This window comes from Barbus barbus (genome assembly GCF_936440315.1).
Source record: "Barbus barbus genome assembly, chromosome: 31".
NCBI classification, from domain to species: Eukaryota; Metazoa; Chordata; class Actinopteri; order Cypriniformes; family Cyprinidae; genus Barbus; species Barbus barbus.
The window spans coordinates 11,222,955-11,245,460 of NC_136759.1; the positions used below are offsets into that span (position 1 = coordinate 11,222,955).

Here is a 22,506-nt window from a genome sequence, read left to right on the forward strand (position 1 = left end):
ATGTGCTGTCTGTATTTTGGCAGTTCGCGGGAGAGATTTGCTTTATTAAAGTCCCCGAGAATGATTAAAGCAGAGTCTGGGTGTTGTTGTTCTGTGTATATGATCAGATCAGCGAGTTTCTGTAAAGCTGTGCTCACGTGCGCTTGCGGTGGAATGTAGACACTCACGAGAATGAACGAGCAGAACTCCCGCGGCGAATAGAATGGCTTGCAGTTAATCAAGAGAGTTTCTAGATATGAACAGCACATCTTCTTTAACACAGTTACATCTGTAAACCACCTCTCATTGATGTAAAAGCACGGCCCGCCGCCGTACGATATCCCCGTTGATTCCGCGTCCCGATCTGCTCTGATCAGCTGGAAGTTAGGTTTAGAAAGCTTCATGCAAAGAGCCACATGCATCTCCCAAAGTTTGTCAGCCTGCCAGCCCGACGAAGCTGCCCACCAGCCTGCCGCATCCACCAGCAGTCCCCCAGTACCAGAACCAATGCAGTTGTATTCCACCAGACCCACTCGCGCTGAGCACGCTCGCCACCTTGAGGCTGGACTCTTTACTTTATTTACTGCGCTGCTCCAGACCTTTTCATTAATGCCTGCCCAGTCAGACCCACACACCCTGCGGTAAGTACCCTACAACTCGAACCAGAAATTGCAACTTTGTCCTTGTTACCAGTAGGCGGCTGCATATATGAAAAAAACACCTGACCCTTAAAAAATTCTAACAAAAGGTTTCTCAGTTGTTTTTTGTAGTATTAGGTGTCCTTAATAACATACTAAAACTTTACCAAAGTTTAACCACTAGAAAGGTGGCATTATACCTATCCCAACAAAACTAAATTCACAATTTTCAGCAATTCAGAAGATGGTGGAAGAGAATACTGACATTTGATATTGCTTGTCTCATTGAAATGTTGTTGGCAGCACAGTGTATACCATTTTGCTCAAACAAAATTCATCCTTGACTACTTAAACCACCCAACCCCCCACCAAGATTTCTAACACATGAAAAAGGCCAACAATGTGTGAGTGTGTTAAGAGAGGATGACATTGTTGAATTAGCTTGAGAAAAAAGTACACTCCAAATGCAATTTTGACCATGAGTCATGTTGTTGTAAACCAAGAAACCTGCCCCATTTGCTGTAAAAACTTAAGAGATGGCTCTGATGTGGTTGAGGTTCATCAGAAGGGAGCTGATGGAATCAACAATGCAAGTGTACAAAGAGACGACGACGTACACATTTCCGCTGGTGAAATAGTACACTCAAAATGTTGACAGAAGTACATAAATTAAAAAAGACATTAAAATCCAACAAGATAATAAATCTGAGCCACCAAAAAGAAGTACCAGAGAAGCAACTGGTCCTTTCAATAGCCAAACTGATTGTCTTTTCTGTGGGACTACGATAACACATGGAAGTAAAGACACAAGTAGTGTTAAGACTGATACACTCGCAGAGTCCATTCTTGAGTGTTGTGACAATCGTGCAGATCAATGGGCTTTCACTGGATTGGAAAGGAAGACATGAACACAGTGGATTGGGGATGGAAACTGGTGAACAACCGGTTCCTGCCAGTTATGACCAGTAAGACTGCTGCCCCAGAAAGCCTCCTGCAGATGATCCACTGTAATTGCACAACTGCCTGCCGAACACAACGGTGCAGTTGCAGGGCATATGGACTACGGTGCATGCCTGCTTTACCCCTTTTCCACCAAAGCAGTTCCAGTGCTGGTTCGGAGCCAGAGCCGGTTGTTTCAACCAGTAAAAGCGGTTCGTAAGTAGCACCAAAACATTGCTGGGCTAGAAGGAAGAACCTCTTGCATCAGGGGCTGGGGGCAGGGTTACCGTGACCAACAAGACGAACAGAAACTTGGACCGCCATATTTGAAATAGCAGCTAAACGCTAACACGTTTGATTCGCCATGTTTGGATGCCGATGTAGGTTCGCAAAGCCATGAACATCAATAGCAACGCAACGTCCGCCATTGATGATAGTTTGTTTAGGCTTGTCCGGGATTGATCGGCGCTGCGCGGACCGTTCGGTGCGAGGCATATCGGGGTGCTGCGGGAGCGACTGGAAAGCAGACGGCTCTTTAAGATGCACCTAGAACAAGCCTGTTGTGCCGCGCTAGTGAACCGAAACATGAAACGTATTCAGTGACGTAAGCCCTGGCTCTGTATTGGCTCTCTAGCCTGTGGAAAAGCAACCGGTTCTTAAAGGGTTCATCAGTCGAACCAACTAAGAACCGGCTATAGCACTGGCTCTGAACTAGCACCTGGAACTGCTTTGGTGGAAAAGGGGTACTTGTAGACCATGTCAAGTTGGGAATTGTGAGAATCACTATAATCAACCTCTATGGGAGGAAGAGTGTGACGACTAATGGTAAATCTAGTGAAGGTCACAGTGCAAAAAAGTATAAAATATAAACCAGAATAAGAGGAAACAACTGAAGAAAATAGAAAAGTATAAAAATATATATAAAAAACAAAAGGCAAAACAAAAAAAACATTAAAAAAAATATTAAAAAAAAATAAAACACTATTAAAACAATAATTTTACAGTACCACACAGTTTTAATGAATTTATTCTTTATTGGAATCAAAAGAATTATGAACCACAGAAACCACCAACACTAGGCAAAACAATATGAGAAAGGAGAAATATGCAATTACTTAAGGGGAATTGTACTTATTTTTCGCATAAATATGCTTGTAACCAATTGATTTAATATATAATTGTACTTGTAATCACTTATCTATAATGCAAATATGCTAATTAGAATATTACATGGCCAAAACATGTATCAGGCACCAGTATTCCTGGTCTAGGAGGAATACAAAGGAGTAATGGTCATTTTAAGGACCTGACAGCCGCCATTTTGAAAATGGGGCCTTTCTTGGAGTCAAACTTTGGTAAACTTTTAGTATGTTTTTAAGTACATCTGATACTACTGTAAACCACTGAGAAACCTTTTGTTAGAATTTTTTTGGGGTCAAGCCATATCTACTCTCCCCAGATTGTTCAGTTTCAGTCTCCACCCTTGTTGACTCGGGCTCCTCAGACAATTTCATATCCTAAGACCTCCTAAGCCGTCTCCGTCAGCTCCGGCCCTGGAGCTCCGAATCGAGACCATTCAGGCAAAACCGCTATGGCGTGGGCGGGCGGGTTAACTACCGAACCCTGCTGATGAAGTTAAGAATCAGATGTCTGCATGAGGAGACAATCACCTTTCTGGTACTGGAGGGATCCCCAGTGGATATCATCCAGGGACACCCCTGGCTTACGCTCCACTCTCCAGAAGTCAGATGGGAACCATGTGAGGTAATTCGCTGGAGAGAGTCAGGCCTACGGAACTGTCTCACCACGATCCCCAAACTTGCCTACAAGTTCAATCCGAGCACAAGTTACTTCCACCCTAGTCGAAAGTCCAGAGCCTCAAGAAACACCCACTGTCCCATCTGACCGTCCCACCATACCAACACAGACTATGCGGCATTCCAGGATGTCTGCAGTTGTAGACGATTTTTATTTATCAAGATGTGAATTATTCAAGTATAATCAATGTGAATATAGCCATTTATGTATCCAGTTATTATTATTACTATTATAATCATGTATCTGCCTGTGTGTAGAGGCCAGCATGAGAACAGGATGTGCAGACATACATTCTGTGCTGAAACTGCACATCCTGTTGTGACATTAGACAAAAAATATATGATGGTGCCTCTTACTTAAAGTAGATGGAGGCATCCTTTCTGCTTCCTAAAAGCAGACTGGAGGCACATCCAAAAAAGGTAAACAATAACTACATAGGAAATGTATTGAACACGCCTTGGGGGGGGGTTAACTGTATAAAAGAGGGTGCAAACAGATTTGAGAGATTCCCTGCAGGGTCTCTCGACCTTATTGTCTCTGATAATGAACTATATCTTCTGGCATCAAAACCCCAAGACTTTGAGAATGATTCCTCACAGCATCAGCAGAAGTCACTACACAGTAAGCAGGTAGCCACCTCATTGGCCATGGGAATGTGCCCTCGACCTGCTGCCTAGGGCAAAACTCCCCAAGGGTGGAGTATACCCTCTGTCCATCCCGGAGCGCAAGGCCATGGAGGATTACATCCAGGAGGCTCTCGAGCAAGGATTCATCCAACCATCCACCTCACTGGCGACCTCGAGCTTCTTCTTCGTGGGCAAGAAGGACGGGGACTTGAGGCCGCTGAACTCCCAGACGGTGAAGCTGCCTTACCCACTTCCCTTGGTCCCAGACACCCTCGAGGAACTGTGTGGAGCCAGCATCTTCTTCAAGTTGGACCTGCGGAGTGCTTACAACCTCGTTCGAATCCGGGAAGGCAACGAGCCATCATGCCATCATGCCACTCCCGCAGGCCACTATGAATATCAGGTCATGCCGTATGGCCTAGCTAGCTTACAGTCCATCTTCCAAGGCTTTATGAACGAGGTGTTCCAGGAGGTCCTCCACTGCTTCGTGATTGTATACATCAATTATATCCTCATATACTTCCGGAACCTGGCTGAACATCGCCAACACTTGAAGCAGGTCCTCCAGAGGCTCTGTCAACACCATCTTTACCTGAAACTGGAGAAGTGTGAATTCCATCGCTCCACTGTTAAGTTCCCTGGTTACGTCATCAGCCGGGATGTAATTCAGATGGACCAGGGCAAGGTAAAGGCCAGCAAGGAATGGCCGCTTCCACAGACTGTAAAGGACCTGCAAAGATTCCTTGGATTTGCAAACTTCTACCGATGGTTTATCAAGAACTTCAGCACACTCACGGCTCCTCTAACCTTCCTGCTCCGAGGTAAACCCAAGTCTCTGTCCTGGAGCTCCAATACCCACGAAGCATTCGAACAGCTCAAGGACGCCTCCACCACCGGAGTCGGGGCAGTGCTGTTGCAGCTATGTGGTGAGCCTCCCAGCTTCCATCCTTGTGCTTACTTCTCCAGAAAACTGACCCCAGCGGAGCAGAACTACGAAATCGGCAACCGGGAACTGCTCGCCATCAAATTAGCTCTGGAAGAGTGCCGTCACTGGCTAGAGTTAGTCAGGTATGTTCAGGTAAGTGAACGGTAGACCGGATGATGTGGGACTGGCTGAGGAGCGGTTATATGAGGTCTTCATTTTTGAATGCAGGTGCGGCTGTTCAATAATCAGGTGACAGGGATCTGGTGTGCGTCAGGCTGGTTATAGTGGTGTTGGAAGTGACTGTGACTGTTCTGAATCCCTGACATTACCCCCTCCTCCAGGGGCGGTTCCAGGGACGGATCATGACGCAGAGGTGCCCTGGGCACGGACTGATTAAAGGCCCCCCTCAGTTGAAATTGCGGTCATTTTTCTTAAATTCAAATAGCAATGGATTCTATGTACACTACGTGAAAATAGCAGTATTTTAGCGATATGTTATTTACACAAAGTGCAAATAGCTATAGCTTCTATTTACACTATGTTAAAATAGCAGGATTTTCTGCTATTTATACTACTTGTTGCAAAATAGTGCCAATTATCTACACTTCAGTATTGTATTACATTATAAAACAGTATGCAATAACGTATTGAGTGTAAATTATAATTTTAATTCAGATTATTAAATGGATGCCACCTTATTGATACAATAAAGCCCTCCTTACACCTACCTGTAACAGAAGGACCAGGCTGCTCCCAGAGCCAGTTTCCCCGATCCACTTCACCTGAGTTTTAATCACCTGCACCTGCACCTCATTATCACCAGCCACATATAAACTCAGTCACCAAAGTCACCGGTTGTCCGATCTCAGGATTACTCCATGGACCATCTCTGCTTCCCGATAAGCTGAGTATAACTACCTGCAGTTACTTACCTGTCCTTACTTACCTTCTGCCTTGTCCTCTTCCAGTCCTCCTCCTCGTCTGTTCCGGTGGCTTGGTCGGATCCTCGTATGTCTCTGCCGCTCTGCCGCTGCCAATCCCCAGGATCTGTCAAGACAGAGAGACTGATTGTGATTGACATTCCTATTACCTTAACCTCACGAAGTGACACTCACCAAGTCCGAAGAATCCGCACGATTGCTGTTTGCTGTTTCACCCTGTAAATAAACACCTTGTGATTTCACTTACCTTCTGTGTCCGACCCGTTCCATTACACTACCCTAACCCTACCTACCCACTACTTGATTTTCAACTTTTTTGTTATTTCTTTAACTTTTATTAAAAATAAATGCCTTTACAATGTGATATGAGATTTGAAAAGGGAGAAAAAAAGTTTGGCAAAAGGTGGGTTCGAACCCTGGTTCGAACCATCTGTGCCACTGCAGATGTTAATTTATAGCAGTTTTTTATAATCTTGACAGTCCCAATCACACGACGGTGGGTGGAATTGGTGTAAATAGCCTCTGCCAAAAGGTGGGCTATTTGCACTAAGTTTAAATAGACACTCCATTTACATTATCAAAGAACATTATCATTGACTTAGCCAGAATTAAAGCACTCGCAAAAACTCCCATTAATCCCTTAAATTGCTTACATTGTGAAATGAATATCTTGCTTACATCTCACGCACATCTGCACTTTGTTGTTTCTGATGAGAGAAATCGGCAGAGAGCAGAAATCATTCAGGGAGCTCTCACACTGAATAAAACACAGCTGTTTCAGCAACGACTCATCTGAATGCCTCTTATTGGTCATTGTACTCATAAGCTTAACAGAATCATGTGTGGTTGGTTATAATGCACAGTGCTGTAGAAAATCTCCATGCCAGCCAGCGAAGTTGAGCGAACGCAGATTTTAATTTAGCAGTTGATGATGCGCCGATCTAATCACACCGGTGTGATCGTTTATTAAATATAAAAAATATTATTCGGCTATTTTTTTTTCTTTTGGAAGCTGCATTCAAAATCCACTTGCCTCAAAAATCTGAGGGGGCACGGTTGAAATCGCGTTCCGGGAGTAGCGGTATTTCAGATGGGCCCCCCTCTGGTCCAGTGCCCTGGGCACGTGGCCAGTAGGCCCGTGCGTTAATCCGTCCCTGGGCGGTGTAGGATCGAGCACGTCGTCCCAGGATCTTTCCTCTGGTCCGTATCCATATCCGTATATGAGATACTCTAGCCGGCCACCCCATCACCACAAATCCAGAATGTCCCGAACCTGGTAGATGGATAGCTGGTCCAGGATTTGTGGAGGAGAAGGAGGTGTTTAAGAAAAGAAAATGGTTTAAGGAGGGAAACATGGAAGGTAGGGTGAATGCGGTACCTGGGTGGAAGTTGTAGCTGGTAGGTGATCTCGTTGATCTGGCTCTGTATGGAGAACAGACCAACGTAGAGGGGAGTCAGCTTTCTGCATGGTTGGCGGAGGCACAGATCCCGGGTGGACAGCCATACCTTGTCCCCTTGTTGGTATTTTGGGGAGTTGGAGCGACGGGCATCTGCGAAGGTCTTATGCCTCTGCACAGCGCACTGGATGTGGATGTGAGTCCCACACTCTCGCTCGCAACCAGCAGTCCACAGCTGGAATCTCAGGGGGCTCTTCAGTCCACGGGAAGAGCGGGGGTTGGAAACCAAGTACGCATTGGAACGGAGTCAGCCCGGTGGTGTCTTGGCGGAGGGAGTTTTGGGCGTACTCGGCTCAGGGGAGGAAGCGGCCGGCTCCAGTCTTGTCGTCATGGCCGTATGACCGAAGGTACCGTCCGAGCTCCTCGATATTACGCTCAGTCTGGCCATGTGTCTAAGCATGGTAGCCGGAGGACAAGCTCACCATGATTCCCATAACCCAGAAGAAGGTTTTCCACACGTGAGAGATGAATTGTGGGCCACGGTCCGAGACGATCTCCTCCGGGAGACCGAAGTTTCTGAAAACATGGTTAAATAGGCTTTCGGCAGTTTCTGAGGCTGTGGGGAGACCCTTGAGGGGGATTAACTTGCATGCTTTAGAGATGCGGTCTACAGCTACAAGGACATGTGTTGCTGTCGGAGTTGGGGAGGTCATTCACAAAATTGATCCCAATGTAGGACCAGGGCCTACGTGGGACGGGCAGAGGGTTGAGCTTGCCTACGGGAAGGTGACGGGGCATCTTTTACATGGCACAGACTGAGCAGCTGCGGTTGTACCGGATGACGTCCCGGGTCATACTCGGCCACCAGTACCTTGGCTTGATGGCCAACAGTTCTTGGTTACCGATGTCATAGTTTTGCTCCGCTGGGGACAATTTCCTGGAGTAATATGCACAAGGGTGGAGGCTAGGAGGCTCGGCAAACTGCTGGGACAACGCGGCCCCCGATTCCGGTAGTGGAAGCGACCACTTCGACCACTGCTTGCGGATATGGATGGTGCAGGATGGGGCTGTGCTGAACACTTCTTTCAACTTCTCAAAGGCTTTGGGGGCATTGGAGTTCCAGGACAGGGACTTGGGCTTTCCTCAAAGGAGGGAGGTGAGTGGAGCAGTGTGCATACTGAAGTTCTTGATGAATCGTTGGTAGAAGTTGGCAAATCCCAAGAATTGTTGCAGATCCTTAACCGACTGTGGGAGCGGCCATTGCCATGTGGCCTTTACCTTCCCCTGGTCCATCTGGATACCACCCCGGCCTATGATGTACCTGAGGAACTGTACTGTGGGGTGATGGAATTCACATTTCTCCAAATAGAGGTAGAGGTGATGAGAGATCTGGTTACCATCCCGGCCTATGATGTACCTGAGAAACTGTACCGTGGGGCGATGGAATTCACATTTCTCCAACCTGAGGTGGAGGTGATGTTGTCTGAGTCGTTGGAGGACCTGCTTCATGTTGGTGGCGATGTTCAGCCAGGTTCCAGGAGTATATGAGGATGTCATCGATGTAAACAATGACAAAACGATGGAGGAGCTCCTGGAACACCTGGTTCATGAAGCTCTGGAAGCTCCGGAGGGACCCCTCCGGTATCAGAAACGTGAATGTTTCCTTGTTCAGACATCCAATACATAGCTTCAAGAGGGGAGCTTTATATTTCACCTGCCCACGCCTCAGCGGCTTTCCCTGTATGGTCTCGATTCGGTGCTCCTGGGCTTGACATTGGAGGGACAGGTGGAGTCAGCTTAGGAGGTTTTGTGATATGAAATTGCCCGAGGAGCCAATGTCGACGAGGGTGGAGACTGCAACAGAACGATCTGGGGTGAGTAGTTGTACTGGTAATAGAGATAACGTTGAAATTTCTGGTTCCAGTTGAAGGGTACTCACCGCAGGGCATGGGGGTCTGACGGGACAGGTCTGGATGAAGTGATCAGTCGCAGCACAGTATAGAGCGAGTCTGGCTGCTAGGCGGCGAGCATGTGGAATCCAACTGCATGGGTTCTGGTACTGGGGAACTTACGGCGGATTGGCTAGCTGTTAAGCGCTGAGAGAAGCGGATGGCTCTTTGTATGAAAATTTCCAATCCAATCGTGTCATCGTAGATTGACATGGCTGCGCGAATGCGTGGACACAATCCTTGGCGATAGGTACTGTGGAGGGCAGCCTCATACCAACCACTAGTTGCTGCTAGCATGCGAAACTGCAGACTGTAGTCACTGGTAGTGGAGGTGCCCTGCCAAAGCAGCTGATCAGACACGATAACGCTCCGGTAGCTGAACTGAGCACCTCCTTGAAATGGTTCACGAGTTCACACTTACATATAATAAATAGAATAAAGTTTATGTATATTTGGTAAGCTCTGAATTTCTGGCCCGAACCCAGAGTACCCCCCCCCCCCCCCTACAGGTCAGGGCAGGAATAGATGTAAGTGTGGAGAAGGGGTGGCGGAGGGATGCTGAAAAACTGTCAATGAACAGAAGTAAGTCTGCTGTGTATATATACACACCTCTTGTTAACTGGGTTGATTACTGAATGTGCTCCTCTCGTGTTAATTAGGTTAATTATCTGAACGTGCTCCTCCTGAACTTTGTTAATAAAACATAATTTAGTGAAATCTGGAGCCGAGGAAAATTGGATCTTGCTGGAGCTGAGGAGAACGGGATCGCTGGAGTGCTGGAGTATCTGAGGGCAAGTGCATTCAGGTAAGTATCGAGAGTGAGTATGTTCAGGTAAGTGAACAGTAGACCGGACGATGTGGGACTGACTGAGGAGCGGTTATATAGAGGGCTTGATTGGTGAGTGCTGGTGATCAATAATCTGGTGACTGGGATCTGATGTGCGCCGGGGCCGGTGACTGTAGTAACGGAGGTGACTGTGACTGTACTGAATCCTTGACACTAGAAACCAAAAACTAATTTTCTAGGAACGTTAGAATAACATTATGGGAATGTTCTACAAACCAAAAACTAATGTTCTATTTCCGTGGGGTATGCAGAAAACTGAGTCGGGCCAGTACCAAAAACAAACTTGTAGCCATTCAGCAGTAAGAGGTGTGTCTACTCATAATGTGAGGAGAGAGTGCTCATCACATGACGGACATTAAGGACGTAAAAGGACCTCCTACTAAAGGAGGTAGAGCTTTTTCACATTTGGCTCCCAAACTCTGGCATAGACTTCCTGATAGCGTTTGGGGGTTCAGACACACTCTCTCTGTTTAAAACTAGATTAAAGACACATCTCTTTAGCCAAGCATTCACATAATCCATCTCGTAATCTTTTACTGGCGTTATATATCTGATCAAATGCCCATTATTATTCTTTAGCTTGGGTTGAACAAATCATTTTTGCTTGGATGGAACAGCAGTTATGCTAATTATTCTCTGATTAACATCCCGTGGTAACTAGGAATTACACAAGCTTCAGTCTGTATCCAACCCTTAAATGATCTGAGATGACCAAACACCTGAGAAGAGATGATGCCAACCCCTCAGAAGACGTCAGAGGTTGCCAACCCTCAGACAACATACAGAATTACCAAATTTTGCCATAAGTTAAATATATTAAGTTTCTACAATATATAAATATTAGGGCTGTCAAAGTTAATGCGTTAACGCAAATTCATTTTAACGACACTAATTTTATTAAGGCGCGATTAACGCAGCGCGCATTTTCTGTTTGACCCATGGCCTAGCCCGTAGTTGGAGAAATGGAGATGCACAGTGTTGCCAACTTAGTAACATTGCAGACCCCTTTAGCGACTTTTTTCCCCTTCAAAAAAAAGCGCCTAAACCTTATTTAGTTTCTGAGACTCGCCGGTACTTCTCTCTCTCTCTCTCTCTCTCTCTCTCTCTCTCTGTGCATCTGCCAGCGAGTGGCGGAGAGGAGCAGCGCTTTCAGTTAAACACAGATATTATGTTGCTTCTCTAATTTTACATGCAAGTATAGCCAAAATCACAGCACAGCTATTGTCTTTATCTTATGAGTATTTGATTTCATCATGCGACAACTCAATGAATATGAAATAGTTTCAATCACTATTTCATATTCATTCCGTTGTCTGACAACAGAAACAATAAAATATATAAATGAAAACGGTTTTATTGAGAATTTTATTGAGCTGCATCAAAATACAGTATGTGGGCACAGAGAGACAAGCAAATGTAATAATAAATAATATATGTACATTTTGCATGTTCAGAAGAAGAGCTGCCCTGTCTTGCAAAAATGTAAACAGGCTAAGTAAATTGCTCAGTACAAAGAAAGAGAAGCAATGGGAACCTGGTATTTCTATTTTCATGTGTTTAATAGACATGAACAAGTTTTTTGAAAAATATCTATGAACTTTGAAACATGTCTAATCTTCATGCTCTATGTTGACTATGGTTTCAATAATAATAAACATGCATTTGCTTAACGCATCCATATTTGTCCATGCCCATGTTGATTAGAGTATTAAAAACTTGAAAAGTATTCAAGATATATTTAGAAATAAAAATGTGTGATTAAGTTGCCATTAATTACGATTAAATAGTTTATTCGATTGACAGCCCTAATAAATATATTGTAGAAATGATTTTGTATCGTAAAAAGCACTATACAAATAAACTCGATGGTGGATAAAAAACAAAAGAGGAAAAGGTCTGCGGAACAAATGAAAGCTTACACCGTGTCTACACTGGTTGTGACAGTCCTGTCGCAGTCTGTCTACTCAAGGAGCAGGAACTCAAGGAGCAGGAAGGTCTGCGATCCTGCGCCAAATTTGCTTTGTTTCTTCTCGATAGGTGAGTTACATTGGTTTTGCTTTGTTTCACAGAACTAATTGTTGCCGTACGTATGTGTGGGGCGGAGATATCAAAATAGGGGCGAGACCCTTTTGGGTAGGGGCGTGTTTGTTTTGGTGATTTCATATGCCAACATTGAGTACCAGAAATCACTTACCCCACCTTTAAGAAAAAAATCCTGGCTAAACAAAAACAAACCATAAAAAATAACATTCTGGTAACCAAAGAATACCGTTCCCAGAACGTTCTGGGAACCAAGAATTGTTAGTAGGGTAATTAGGCCCTGATTAATGGAAAAGTAATAGTGTACTGATCTCCCTACCAATAGTACTTTTTTTAAAGTAATAATTTTTTAAAAGATTAATGAGTATTAAATTATATTTTTGACTAATGAGCCGGTTATTATATAGGGGTATGCATATTTGAATTGATCCCTCAGTGGATCTCAGCCATTTCCACCACTTGCTGTAAAGCCCAATGCGTGGACAAACTAGTAAGTTATACTGCAGTTGCTAGTATCACATTATAGACTTAACATTAACTATATCCTTGAGTTACTGTAACATAATGTTCATTAATAAGAACACAAAAGGCAATTCTGTGGCCTGTTTGCTGACTAGTGAAAAAAAATCTATCAAAACTAAAGCATTGGCCAGAATATTTACTTCAGCATAGTATTACACCATTGTGTTGCTTGAAATCTCTCGAGATGAATCAGAAGATATATTTGGATTCAATGACGCAAATGCCCAATTATCTTTGCAACATAAGAGAATAAGGATGAGAATTTACAGCTGAGTAATATTCAAAGCAGCTCACAAGGGTTCAGACTTTCAGTCATTGTGTGCTCTGGCTCCAAAACTTCATGTATACAGGTTTGTGATTGAAATATTATGCAGAAACTTTACATATGTATACTTTCAGCGTTTGAAAATAGTTGTTAGAAAAGTAAGATTAAAATTTTGTGAATTACCTAAATTTTGTTTGTCTTCTTGGTAATTTCTATTTTCAGCTTGTTCAAAACATCAAGCACAAAGCTGCCATGAGTTCTTTAAATGCAAATTTTGTTCAGAATATGTCCATTGTTCGTCCAGAATACTTTTTCATCACTGGACTTACAGATATACCATACAGCAGTTATTACTATATTTTTTTATGTGTCACATATTTTATTGCTGTAATTGGGAACTCTGCAGTCCTCCTCCTCATTGCTCTAGAACGAAGTCTGCACAGTCCAAAATACATTGGCTTGTTTAACTTGGCCTTGGTTGACCTTGGTGAAACTAATGCATGGATTCCTAACACGATGAACATTTTTTTTTCTGACTCACAGTACATGTCCTACAATGCTTGCTTGGCTAACATGTTTTTTGTGAACCTCTTTGTTACTCTGCAAAGTGCCACTCTTGTTGTTCTGGCACTTGATCGCTACATTGCAATTTGTTTACCATTAAGATATCATGCCATAGTGAATAATACTGTCATGTCTTTAGTGTTTATAGTAATATGGGCATTTAACACTTCTGTGGTGGCCCTGGCAGCGTCTTTGATAACACAACTTTCATTCTGTAAATCTAATGTGGTAGAGAGTTATTATTGTGATTATGGAGCAGTGTTGGGGATGGCGTGCAACGACAAAAGCATACATATTTTTATAAAAAACCTCATCGTAGCTTTGTTTCTTGTTGCACCATTGATCCTTATAGCCCTGTCATATATTGGCATTGTTTTTGCCTTAAGTAAAATCACAACTTGGGAAGCACGTTTAAAAGCACTGAAGACCTGTGTTTCTCACCTTTTGTTGGTTGTATCTTTCTTTCTTCCTGTCTTATCCATTATCATTGCTTCATTAATTGCTCCTCTCACTCTCAATGCCAGAATCATCAGTGCATCTCTTTCATTGTCTCTTCCACCAATGTTAAATCCCATTATTTATGTTTTAAACACAACTGAAATCAGAGTCTTAATTCAAAAACTGCTTAAAAACAGAATTGTGCCAATTAGAAAGAACATTTCAAAGCGATGGAAATGATTGTTTGTGTTCTTCCTTCATTAGGAATTAAATTAACTATATGAAAAATTAAATATATTTTTTCATAAATGTTTATAGATTCATTATGTGGAAAATAAAAATGTATGAGCAGAAAAGTTCACTCTGCTCCATTCCTAACATGTGGGCATTTGAGGCTTAATGTGTGTTGGTGAACAGCAGTGATGTGCAGTTTGTACGGTGTTCTTAATTACTGACCCAAAGACAAAATAATAGACTGAAACAAAATAAATAAAATAGACTGAAAATTGTAAAAGCTATTTGAATAAATGTTTGTGAGCAGTCTGTATTATGCTAATGTATTTCATGCTACCCTAAGGTTTCACCCACCCACCCAAACCAAGGATCGATCCATTTTCACATGTGTAGGTCTGAGATCTGCTGATAAGGTTGTTTTTATTGTCTTTCTGTTGCATAATATGAACTAAGATATCAATTTATTGATGCAAGCTAAAGATAATCCTGTTTATTGATAGAATATTGATAGAAGAAGGTATACACATAAAATCTTAATTTCTTAATTTTTATTATTGTTTCATTTATTTAGGGGCAACGTCTCTAAAAGTGGCACTGCAAAGTATCAGTTTTACTAGATAAATTAATACATGAATAAGAGAATAAGTTGCAAATAACACAGCGACACTGAGCTGGGTCATTTTCGGGGAGAGACTATAGGAATAACAACAGGAACACTCCAAATGTCATGATTCATCATTAACAATACTGTATCATGCAATGGTATTTAGCTAGGCCCCTATAGCCTATATAGGCATTTGTCATGTTTTAACTGGACACAGAAATTCAAAAATAGCATTCAAGATCTTGTTGCAGGTCCGTTTAAGCCTCTGGACCCCATGCACTTTCGCCCCTGTTGTGACAGCCCTGGTCTCATCCCCTACAGATTAGAAACCATCCAATAATCCAAACAATGCATGCACGTGGCATTACTACTGCAGAAAGTCAGCTTAGAAGCTGGAAAAGTAAAAGGAAATTGTAGCTTTACTCTATTCAGGCATTAAATAGCTTGCCCACACATATAGCTGCATAGACAAAGAGTAAACTAACTCCAGGGTAAGGCTAAAAGTAGCCTAATATTAGTGTGATCTATTACCACACACATCATAAGCTTGTCTTTTTGGCAAGTTCCTGATATGGCTGTCATAATATATTTACTGAATTTAAATATTACAGAAGTTGATTATGGCCAAACAATAATAAAACAATAAAACCTCGAGATTAAAGTCATTACAATGTAAGATGGAACTTCAATTTTAAATTTCAAGAAAAATGTTTAAATAAAATGTTGAGAATAAAAATTTCCAGAATAAAGTCATTGTGTTTCAAGAAAAACTTGTTACATTTTGAGAAAAAAAAAAAAAAGTCAAAATGCTGAGAATTAACACACTTGTGTCATGTTCATTTTATCTCTTTGGACAATGGTAGTTAGCATTAGCAGTGGCGTAGGTTGGAGAGTAATGCTCGTGGATGTAGCATATGATGTGATCGACAAGGGTTCGAGTCTGCTTTTGGCCGAACTCGCACTTCTTACTTTTCTCATCACATATCACATCGGAAAAATGGAACTTGTTGTAGTCTTTGTTGTCCGAAAAGGGCAGCATATATTTAATCATTTTCAATTATGTTTTATTAACAAAGTTCGGGAGGAGCACGTTCAGATAATTAACATAAGAGGAGAAAAATCAGTAATCAACCCAGTTAGCAAGATAAGAGGTGCATATTGCCTTTTTTTTGGTGTGAAAAAGTGTTGGCCCCCTTCCTGATTTTTTATTTTTTTGCATGTTTGTCAAAGATAACACAAGTAAACACAACATGCAGTTTTTGAATTAAGTTTTTTATTATGAAGGGAAAACAAAATCCCAACCCACATGTCCCTGTGTGAAAAAGTTTTTTCTTATTTTTTATCTTTTATTTAAAAAAAATCATAAAAATCTAACCTTTCATTGGATAATAAGAATTTAAAATGGGGGGGAAATATCATTATGCAATAAATGTTTTTCTCAAATACATGTTAGACACAATTATTGGCGCCCCTAGAAACTCTTATGAGTAAAATATCTCTGAAGTATATTCCCATTTATATTCACAATTTTGAGCACTCCATGGTGATTATGATCATGAAATTATCCAGCCATGGCTTCCTCTTTCACAGAAATATAAATAGGAGGGAAAACAAAGCCCAAATTCCCTTAATCATCCATCACGAGAAAAAACAAAGAATATATTTCTGATGTGCAGCAAAAGATAATTGAGCTTCACAAATTAGTGAAGTGAATTTAAGGAAAGAGCTAGAGCAGTGAAAATTCCCATTTCCACCATCAGGGCAATAATTAAGAATTTTCAATCAACATAAAATGTTATGAAACTGCCTGGAAGAGTACATATGTCTATATCGTCCTAATGTACGGTGAGAAGGAGAGTTTGAGTGGCTAAAGACTAAAATTGTCAAACAGCACCTACATCACCACATGTTGTTTGGGAAGGTTTCAAGAAATATTCTCGTAGCTCATCCAAAAACAAACTCCAGCATATTCAGTTATCAGACACGAATGGAACTTCAAATGGGACTGGCTTCTATAGTCAGATGAAACAAAAAAGTTAGCTTTTTAGCAGCAAACACTCAAGATGGGTTTGGTGAACACAGGGATAAAGAGTACCCCATGTGTACAATGAAGATGAAATATACTGCTGTATTTTTGATGTTGTGGACCTATATTTCTGCTGGAGGTCCTGGACATCTTGTTTAGACACATGGCATCATGGATTCTATAAAATACCAACAGATAAAAAAATCAATACATGTCTGACTCTATTAGAAATCTTATAATGGGCCATGTTTGTATCTTCCAACTGTACAATAATCCAAATACAAACCTCAAAAACAACACAAAAATGGGTCACTGAGCACAAAACCAAGCTTCTGCTATGGCCATACCAGTCCTCTGATCTGAACCCTATAGAAAATGAGTGGGGTGAACTGAAGAGAAGAAGCACCAACATGGAGCTGGGAATCTAAAGGGTCTGGAGTGATTCTGGATGAAGGAATGGTCTCTGATCTCTTGTCAGGTGTTCTCTAACCTCATCAGGCATTATAGGAGAAAGTTTAGAGCTGTTTAACTGGCAAATGGAGGTTTTAAACAGTATTGAATAAAAGGGTGCCGTTAATTGTGGCCAATGTGTATTAGAGAAAAACGACCCAGGTTACGTATGTAACCCAGGTTCCCTGAAGGGAACGAGAGCTGCGTCGGAAGACGCTATGGGAACGCCATCAGCGTAACCGATGCTCTGAATATCGTCTACACCTAGTCCGATAGAAGGGCGAGGCATCACGGGCGGGGTGACGTCACGACCAGGAGGCATATAAGCACGTGAGGCAGAGCCCGCGTCAGCTTCATGTCATGAAGCAAGCGCTGGCAGGGATGCCGGAAGTATGGCTGCGAGACGCAGCTCTCGTTCCCTTCAGGGAACCTAGGTTACATACGTAACCTGGGTCGTTCCCTTCCAGGAACGTCGAGCTGCGTCGGAAGACGCTATGGGAACGCTATACCAACGCCGCCAGACTGACAAGTCCCTGCCTGATGTCAGGCCAAGAGGACAGAAGAGCCTGTAGTGGCTCGGATGTCGAGGTCGTAACCTGGCGAAGTCAGGGGCGTGGACTACCCAGCAGCGTCGCAGATGCCCTGATCGGTACATCTGTCCAAAAAAGCCTTGAAGGCCACCATACCTCTGGTTGAGTGCTCTCTGACTCCCAACGGATGGGCAAGCCCAGAGGCCTCGTAGGCAAGATTGACAGCATCCATCATCCACCTACCACAGGGCAGCTCTGTGGATGTATGTGCCCAGTGCTCACACTGGACACATACAGTTGTGCCTCTCCTGGCCGGGCTCCCTGAAGGGAGGAGGACAGAGGCCTGGAGTACGACTGGCTGTGGTATGACCGTTGGAACCTTCGGTACGTAACCCGCACAGGGGTAGAGAAAGACTTTCGCCGAACCGGGCGCACAGTCAACATCGAAGGGGCCGCAGACAGGGCCTGAAGGCCACACACCCTCCTCAGAGAAGTGATGGCCAGCAATCTTGATGGTGAGGAGTCCATCGGTTATCTCCTCGATAGGCTCAAGGTGCTCTGCACCGAACCTCAGAACCGCAGCCAGGTCCCACGTGGGCACGTGATCGTACAGGAGGCCTCAGCCTCAGCGCACCGGAGGAAACGTGTAACTAGGGGGTGTCTGCCCACTGGCTGGCCACCAATAAGGGCGTGGTACGAAGAGATAGCTGCCACGTAGACCTTAACAGTGGAGTGGGTTAACCCTGCGGAGAAACGGGCCTGCAGGAACTCCAGAACTGCGCGAATCGGGCAGTTGACTGGGTCGAGCTGGCGGTCCCCGCACCAGGAAGTGAAAGAGTTTCCACTTCAAGGCGTACAGTTTCCTCGTAGAGGGAGCTCTGGATTGAAGGAGGGTCTCGACAACCTCGGTTGACAGACCGGAAGCTATGAGTTGCGCCCCTTAGAGGCCATACCCACAGCTTCCATAGCTCCAGGCGGGGGTGCACGATAGTGCCCCCGGCCTGTGAGAGGAGATCTCTCCTGATCGGTACCTGCCACGGGGTGCCGTCGAGGAGAGAAATCAGGTCCGAGAACCATACTCGGCCCGGCCAGAACGGCGCTACCAACGGTAGACTGACCTCGTCCCGGCGCACTCTCGCCAGAACTCCCGGGAGCAGAGCGATCGGGGGGGAAGGCATACAGACGCAGCCTCGGCCACGTCTGCACCATAGCATCCAGACCCAGCGGGGCTGGCGGAGCTAGAGAGAACCAGAGGGGACATTGCGCTGACTCTCGAGTGGCGAAGAGGTCCACCTGTGCCTGGCCAAAGACCTTCCAGATCTGCTTCACCACCTCTGGGTGAAGCATCCATTCCCCGGGCCTCAGCCCCTGCCTCGACAGAACGTCTGCTCCCACATTGAGACGCCCAGGGATGTGTATAGCTCTCAAGGATAGGAGCTTGCCCTGGGCCCACACCAGGATCTGGCGCACCAGCCTGTACAAGGGGCGCGACCTCAGACCTCCTTGGTGATTGATATTAGAGACTACTGCCGTGCTGTCGGTGCGCACCAGCACATGGCGGTCTCTTAGGTCCGGGAGGAAGTGCTTGAGTGTACGGAACACAGCTAGGATCTCTAGCTGGTTGATATGCCACGATTGGTGGCGTCGACTCCACAGACCACGGGCAGGGTGGCCACTCATGACCGCACCCCAACCGGTGAGGGATGCGTCCGTCGCTAGCGAGACGCGGCGACACGGAGCTCCCAGCACCGGGCCCTGAACCAAGAACTGAGGGTCCCTCCACATGTCTAAGGCACGGAAACCACGGCGTGACACTTTGACAGCGCGGAGCGAGTCTCCCCTCAAGGAGACCCCCCTGTTCTTGAGCCACCACTGTAGGGGCCTCATGTACAGCAGGCCAGAAGGAATCACGCTGGACGCTGCTGCCATAAGCCCTAGCAGCCTCTGAAACTGCTTGACAGTGAATGGCTGGCCTTGACGCACTCTCTTGACTGCCTGAGAATCGACTCGATCCGAGCAGGGGTCAAACACGCCTGCATCGTGGTCAAATCCCACACCACGCCTAGATAAGTGGTTCTCTGAACTGGAGAAAGCACACTTTTCTTGGCGTTGAGTCTCAACCCCAACTCTCTCATGTGGGCGAGAACGACATCTCGATGCCGAACCGCCAATGATGTAATTGAGTATGCGGATGCCCTGCAGTCGCAACGGGACCAGTGCCGCATCCACACACTTGGTGAAAGTGCGGTGTGAGAGTGCTAGGCCGAAAGGAAGAACCTGATACTGATATGCTTTGCCTCCGAAAGCGAACCTCAGGAACTTCCTGTGAGAGGGAAGGATGGATATATGGAAATAGGCATCATTGAGATCTATCGAGACAAACCAGTCCTCGGACCTGATCTGAGATACAATCTGCCTGATTGTAAGCATCTTGAACTTCAGCTTTCTGACTGAGCGGTTCAGAGCTCGCCGATCCAATATGGGCCTCAGCCCCCCATCCTTCTTTGGAACAATGAAGTATCGGCTGTAGAAGCCGGCGCGAGTCTCGTGAGGAGGAACCAACTCGATGGCTTCCTTCCTTACTAAATTCTCGACTTCTTGTTCCAGAACCAGAGCCTGCTCGGGGCGGACCGTAGTCACGCAAACCCCGTTGAACGGCGGAGGTGGCCCATCGAACTGGATGGAATAACCATGCTCTACCGTCCGCAGGACCCAAAGAGACACATCTGGCAGCCGCTGCCAAGCCGCTAGATGATCTACTAAGGGAATCAGTCTCTCGAGACTGACCTCTGGTGTCAGAGATATGGCCAGACCACTGTCTTGCTGCGGCTCTCCGGAGGAAGACGCGGTCTCTGGCACTTGAGGCGAGTTTCTCAGACCCGCAGTCACAACCGGCGGGGAATTCTGAGAAAAAACACTCGCTGGGACCTGCCGTGCCCTGGAACTGCAGGGTTGACAGACAGATCCCCGGAGGACACCGAGGGGAGACGGTCACCGTGTGCCGCGGTGTAAGCCGCTCCACCCCAGTAGGGGTCGTCCTCCGCAGTCCTGGGGCTCGCCCGTCAGGACCTCTGAACGAACCAGACCCTGCCAGGCAGGGCCCAAAGAGACGCATTTGGCAGCTCACTGCCCAATGATCTACTAAGGGAATCAGGCTCTCGAAACTGACCTCTGGTGTCAGAGAAATGGCCAGACCGCTGTCTCGCTGCGGAGCTTCGGAGGGAGACGTGGTCTCTGGCAACTGAGGCGAGTTTCTCAGGCCCGCAGTCACTACCGGCGGGGAATTCTGAGAAAAAACACTCGCTGGGACCTGCCGTGCCCTGGAACTGCAGGGTTGACAGACAGATCCCCGGAGGACACCGAGGGGAGACGGTCACCGTGTGCCGCGGTGTAAGCCGCTCCACCCCAGTAGGGGTCGTCCTCCGCAGTCCTGGGGCTCGCCCGTCAGGACCTCTGAACGAACCAGACCCTGCCAGGCAGGGCCCAAAGAGACGCATTTGGCAGCTCACTGCCCAATGATCTACTAAGGGAATCAGGCTCTCGAAACTGACCTCTGGTGTCAGAGAAATGGCCAGACCGCTGTCTCGCTGCGGAGCTTCGGAGGGAGACGCGGTCTCTGGCAACTGAGGCGAGTTTCTCAGGCCCGCAGTCACTACCGGCGGGGAATTCTGAGAAAAAACACTCGCTGGGACCTGCCGTGCCCTGGAACTGCAGGGTTGACAGACAAATCCCCGGAGAGCACCGAGGGGAGACGGTCACCGTGTGCCGCGGTGCAAGCCGCTCCACCCCACCCCAACACCTCGGTGGAGATCGGGGGAAACTGAAGGCTCTTGTGGCTCATCACACTGGGGCGAGAGAGGCGGCGAAACCTCGTCAACGCTCGTCACATCAACCTCCTCGGAGGACGCAGCGTCAAGCCCTCGTCTCGGGGGGAAGAGTACCGCTTCCGAACCGCGAGACGGGGCGCCAGATCTGGTGGATACGGGAGAAGATAGTTTCTTTTCTCTTCTCTTCTATATGCCCGCCAGCCAGATCAGCCTTTTTTTCTACGAGCCCAACGAGCGCAGCCGCCGCTCTGCCTCGGGCGCTGGATCTGTTTTGATGATCCATTTGCGAGCCGCGCGAGCGCAGCCACCGCTCTATCTTTCTTTTGCACAAAGCGGGGCCGACAGCGCGTGGAGAGCTCGCTTTCCTTCTATATATATTGGGGCGACAGAGGCGGCAAAACCTCATCAACGCTCGTCACGTCAACCTCCTCGGAGGAAGACAGACGAAGCGTTGAGCCCTCGTCTCGGGGGGGAAGAGACCGCTTCCGAACCGCGAGACGGGGCGCCAGATCTGACGGATACGGGAGGAGATAGGGACATTCCCGTCTCACTCTCATCTGCCAAATCAGCCTGTGAGTCCCACGAGCGCAGCCGCCGCTCTGCCTAGGCAAAAGCGGGGCCAGCACCACGCGGGGAGCTCACAAAGGCTCCCTTCTCGAAGAGAGCCCTCCGAGTGCGGAGTGTGCGCAGCGAGAGCCGCTCACAATGCGGGCAGTCAGCTCCCTCCAAAGCCGCTGCCTCACGCTCCGCACTCAGGTAGACCACGCACAGATCATGTGTGTCCCCACTCGTAATGTAACGCAGGCAGTGGACTAACACATAATCTGAAACGCGATCTAGGATCGCCCCCTGTTTTGGTCTTAGCTTTAGGGATGTCTACTTTCTTTTCTCAGGACATACAACACTAAATAAGACTCACAAAACAGATATGGACTGACAACACACAG

At 46.0% G+C, this 22,506-nt stretch overlaps 2 protein-coding genes across 2 annotated transcripts in view; one reads left to right on the forward strand and one right to left on the reverse strand.

The window, feature by feature from the left end:
* Window positions 1-22,506, reverse strand: part of LOC306851298 (uncharacterized protein) — a gene marked incomplete at its 3' end in the record, with an annotated part of 74,711 nt that overhangs the window by 17,984 nt on the left and 34,221 nt on the right. The gene's annotated exons all lie outside the window — the stretch shown is intronic.
* Window positions 13,139-14,128, forward strand: LOC306851299 (olfactory receptor 52E4-like; the record flags this gene model as incomplete). The annotated part of the gene is made up of 1 exon (XM_079387454.1): window positions 13,139-14,128. The coding sequence occupies one exon, from the start codon at window positions 13,139-13,141 to the stop codon at window positions 14,126-14,128; it is 990 nt and encodes a 329-aa protein (XP_079243580.1).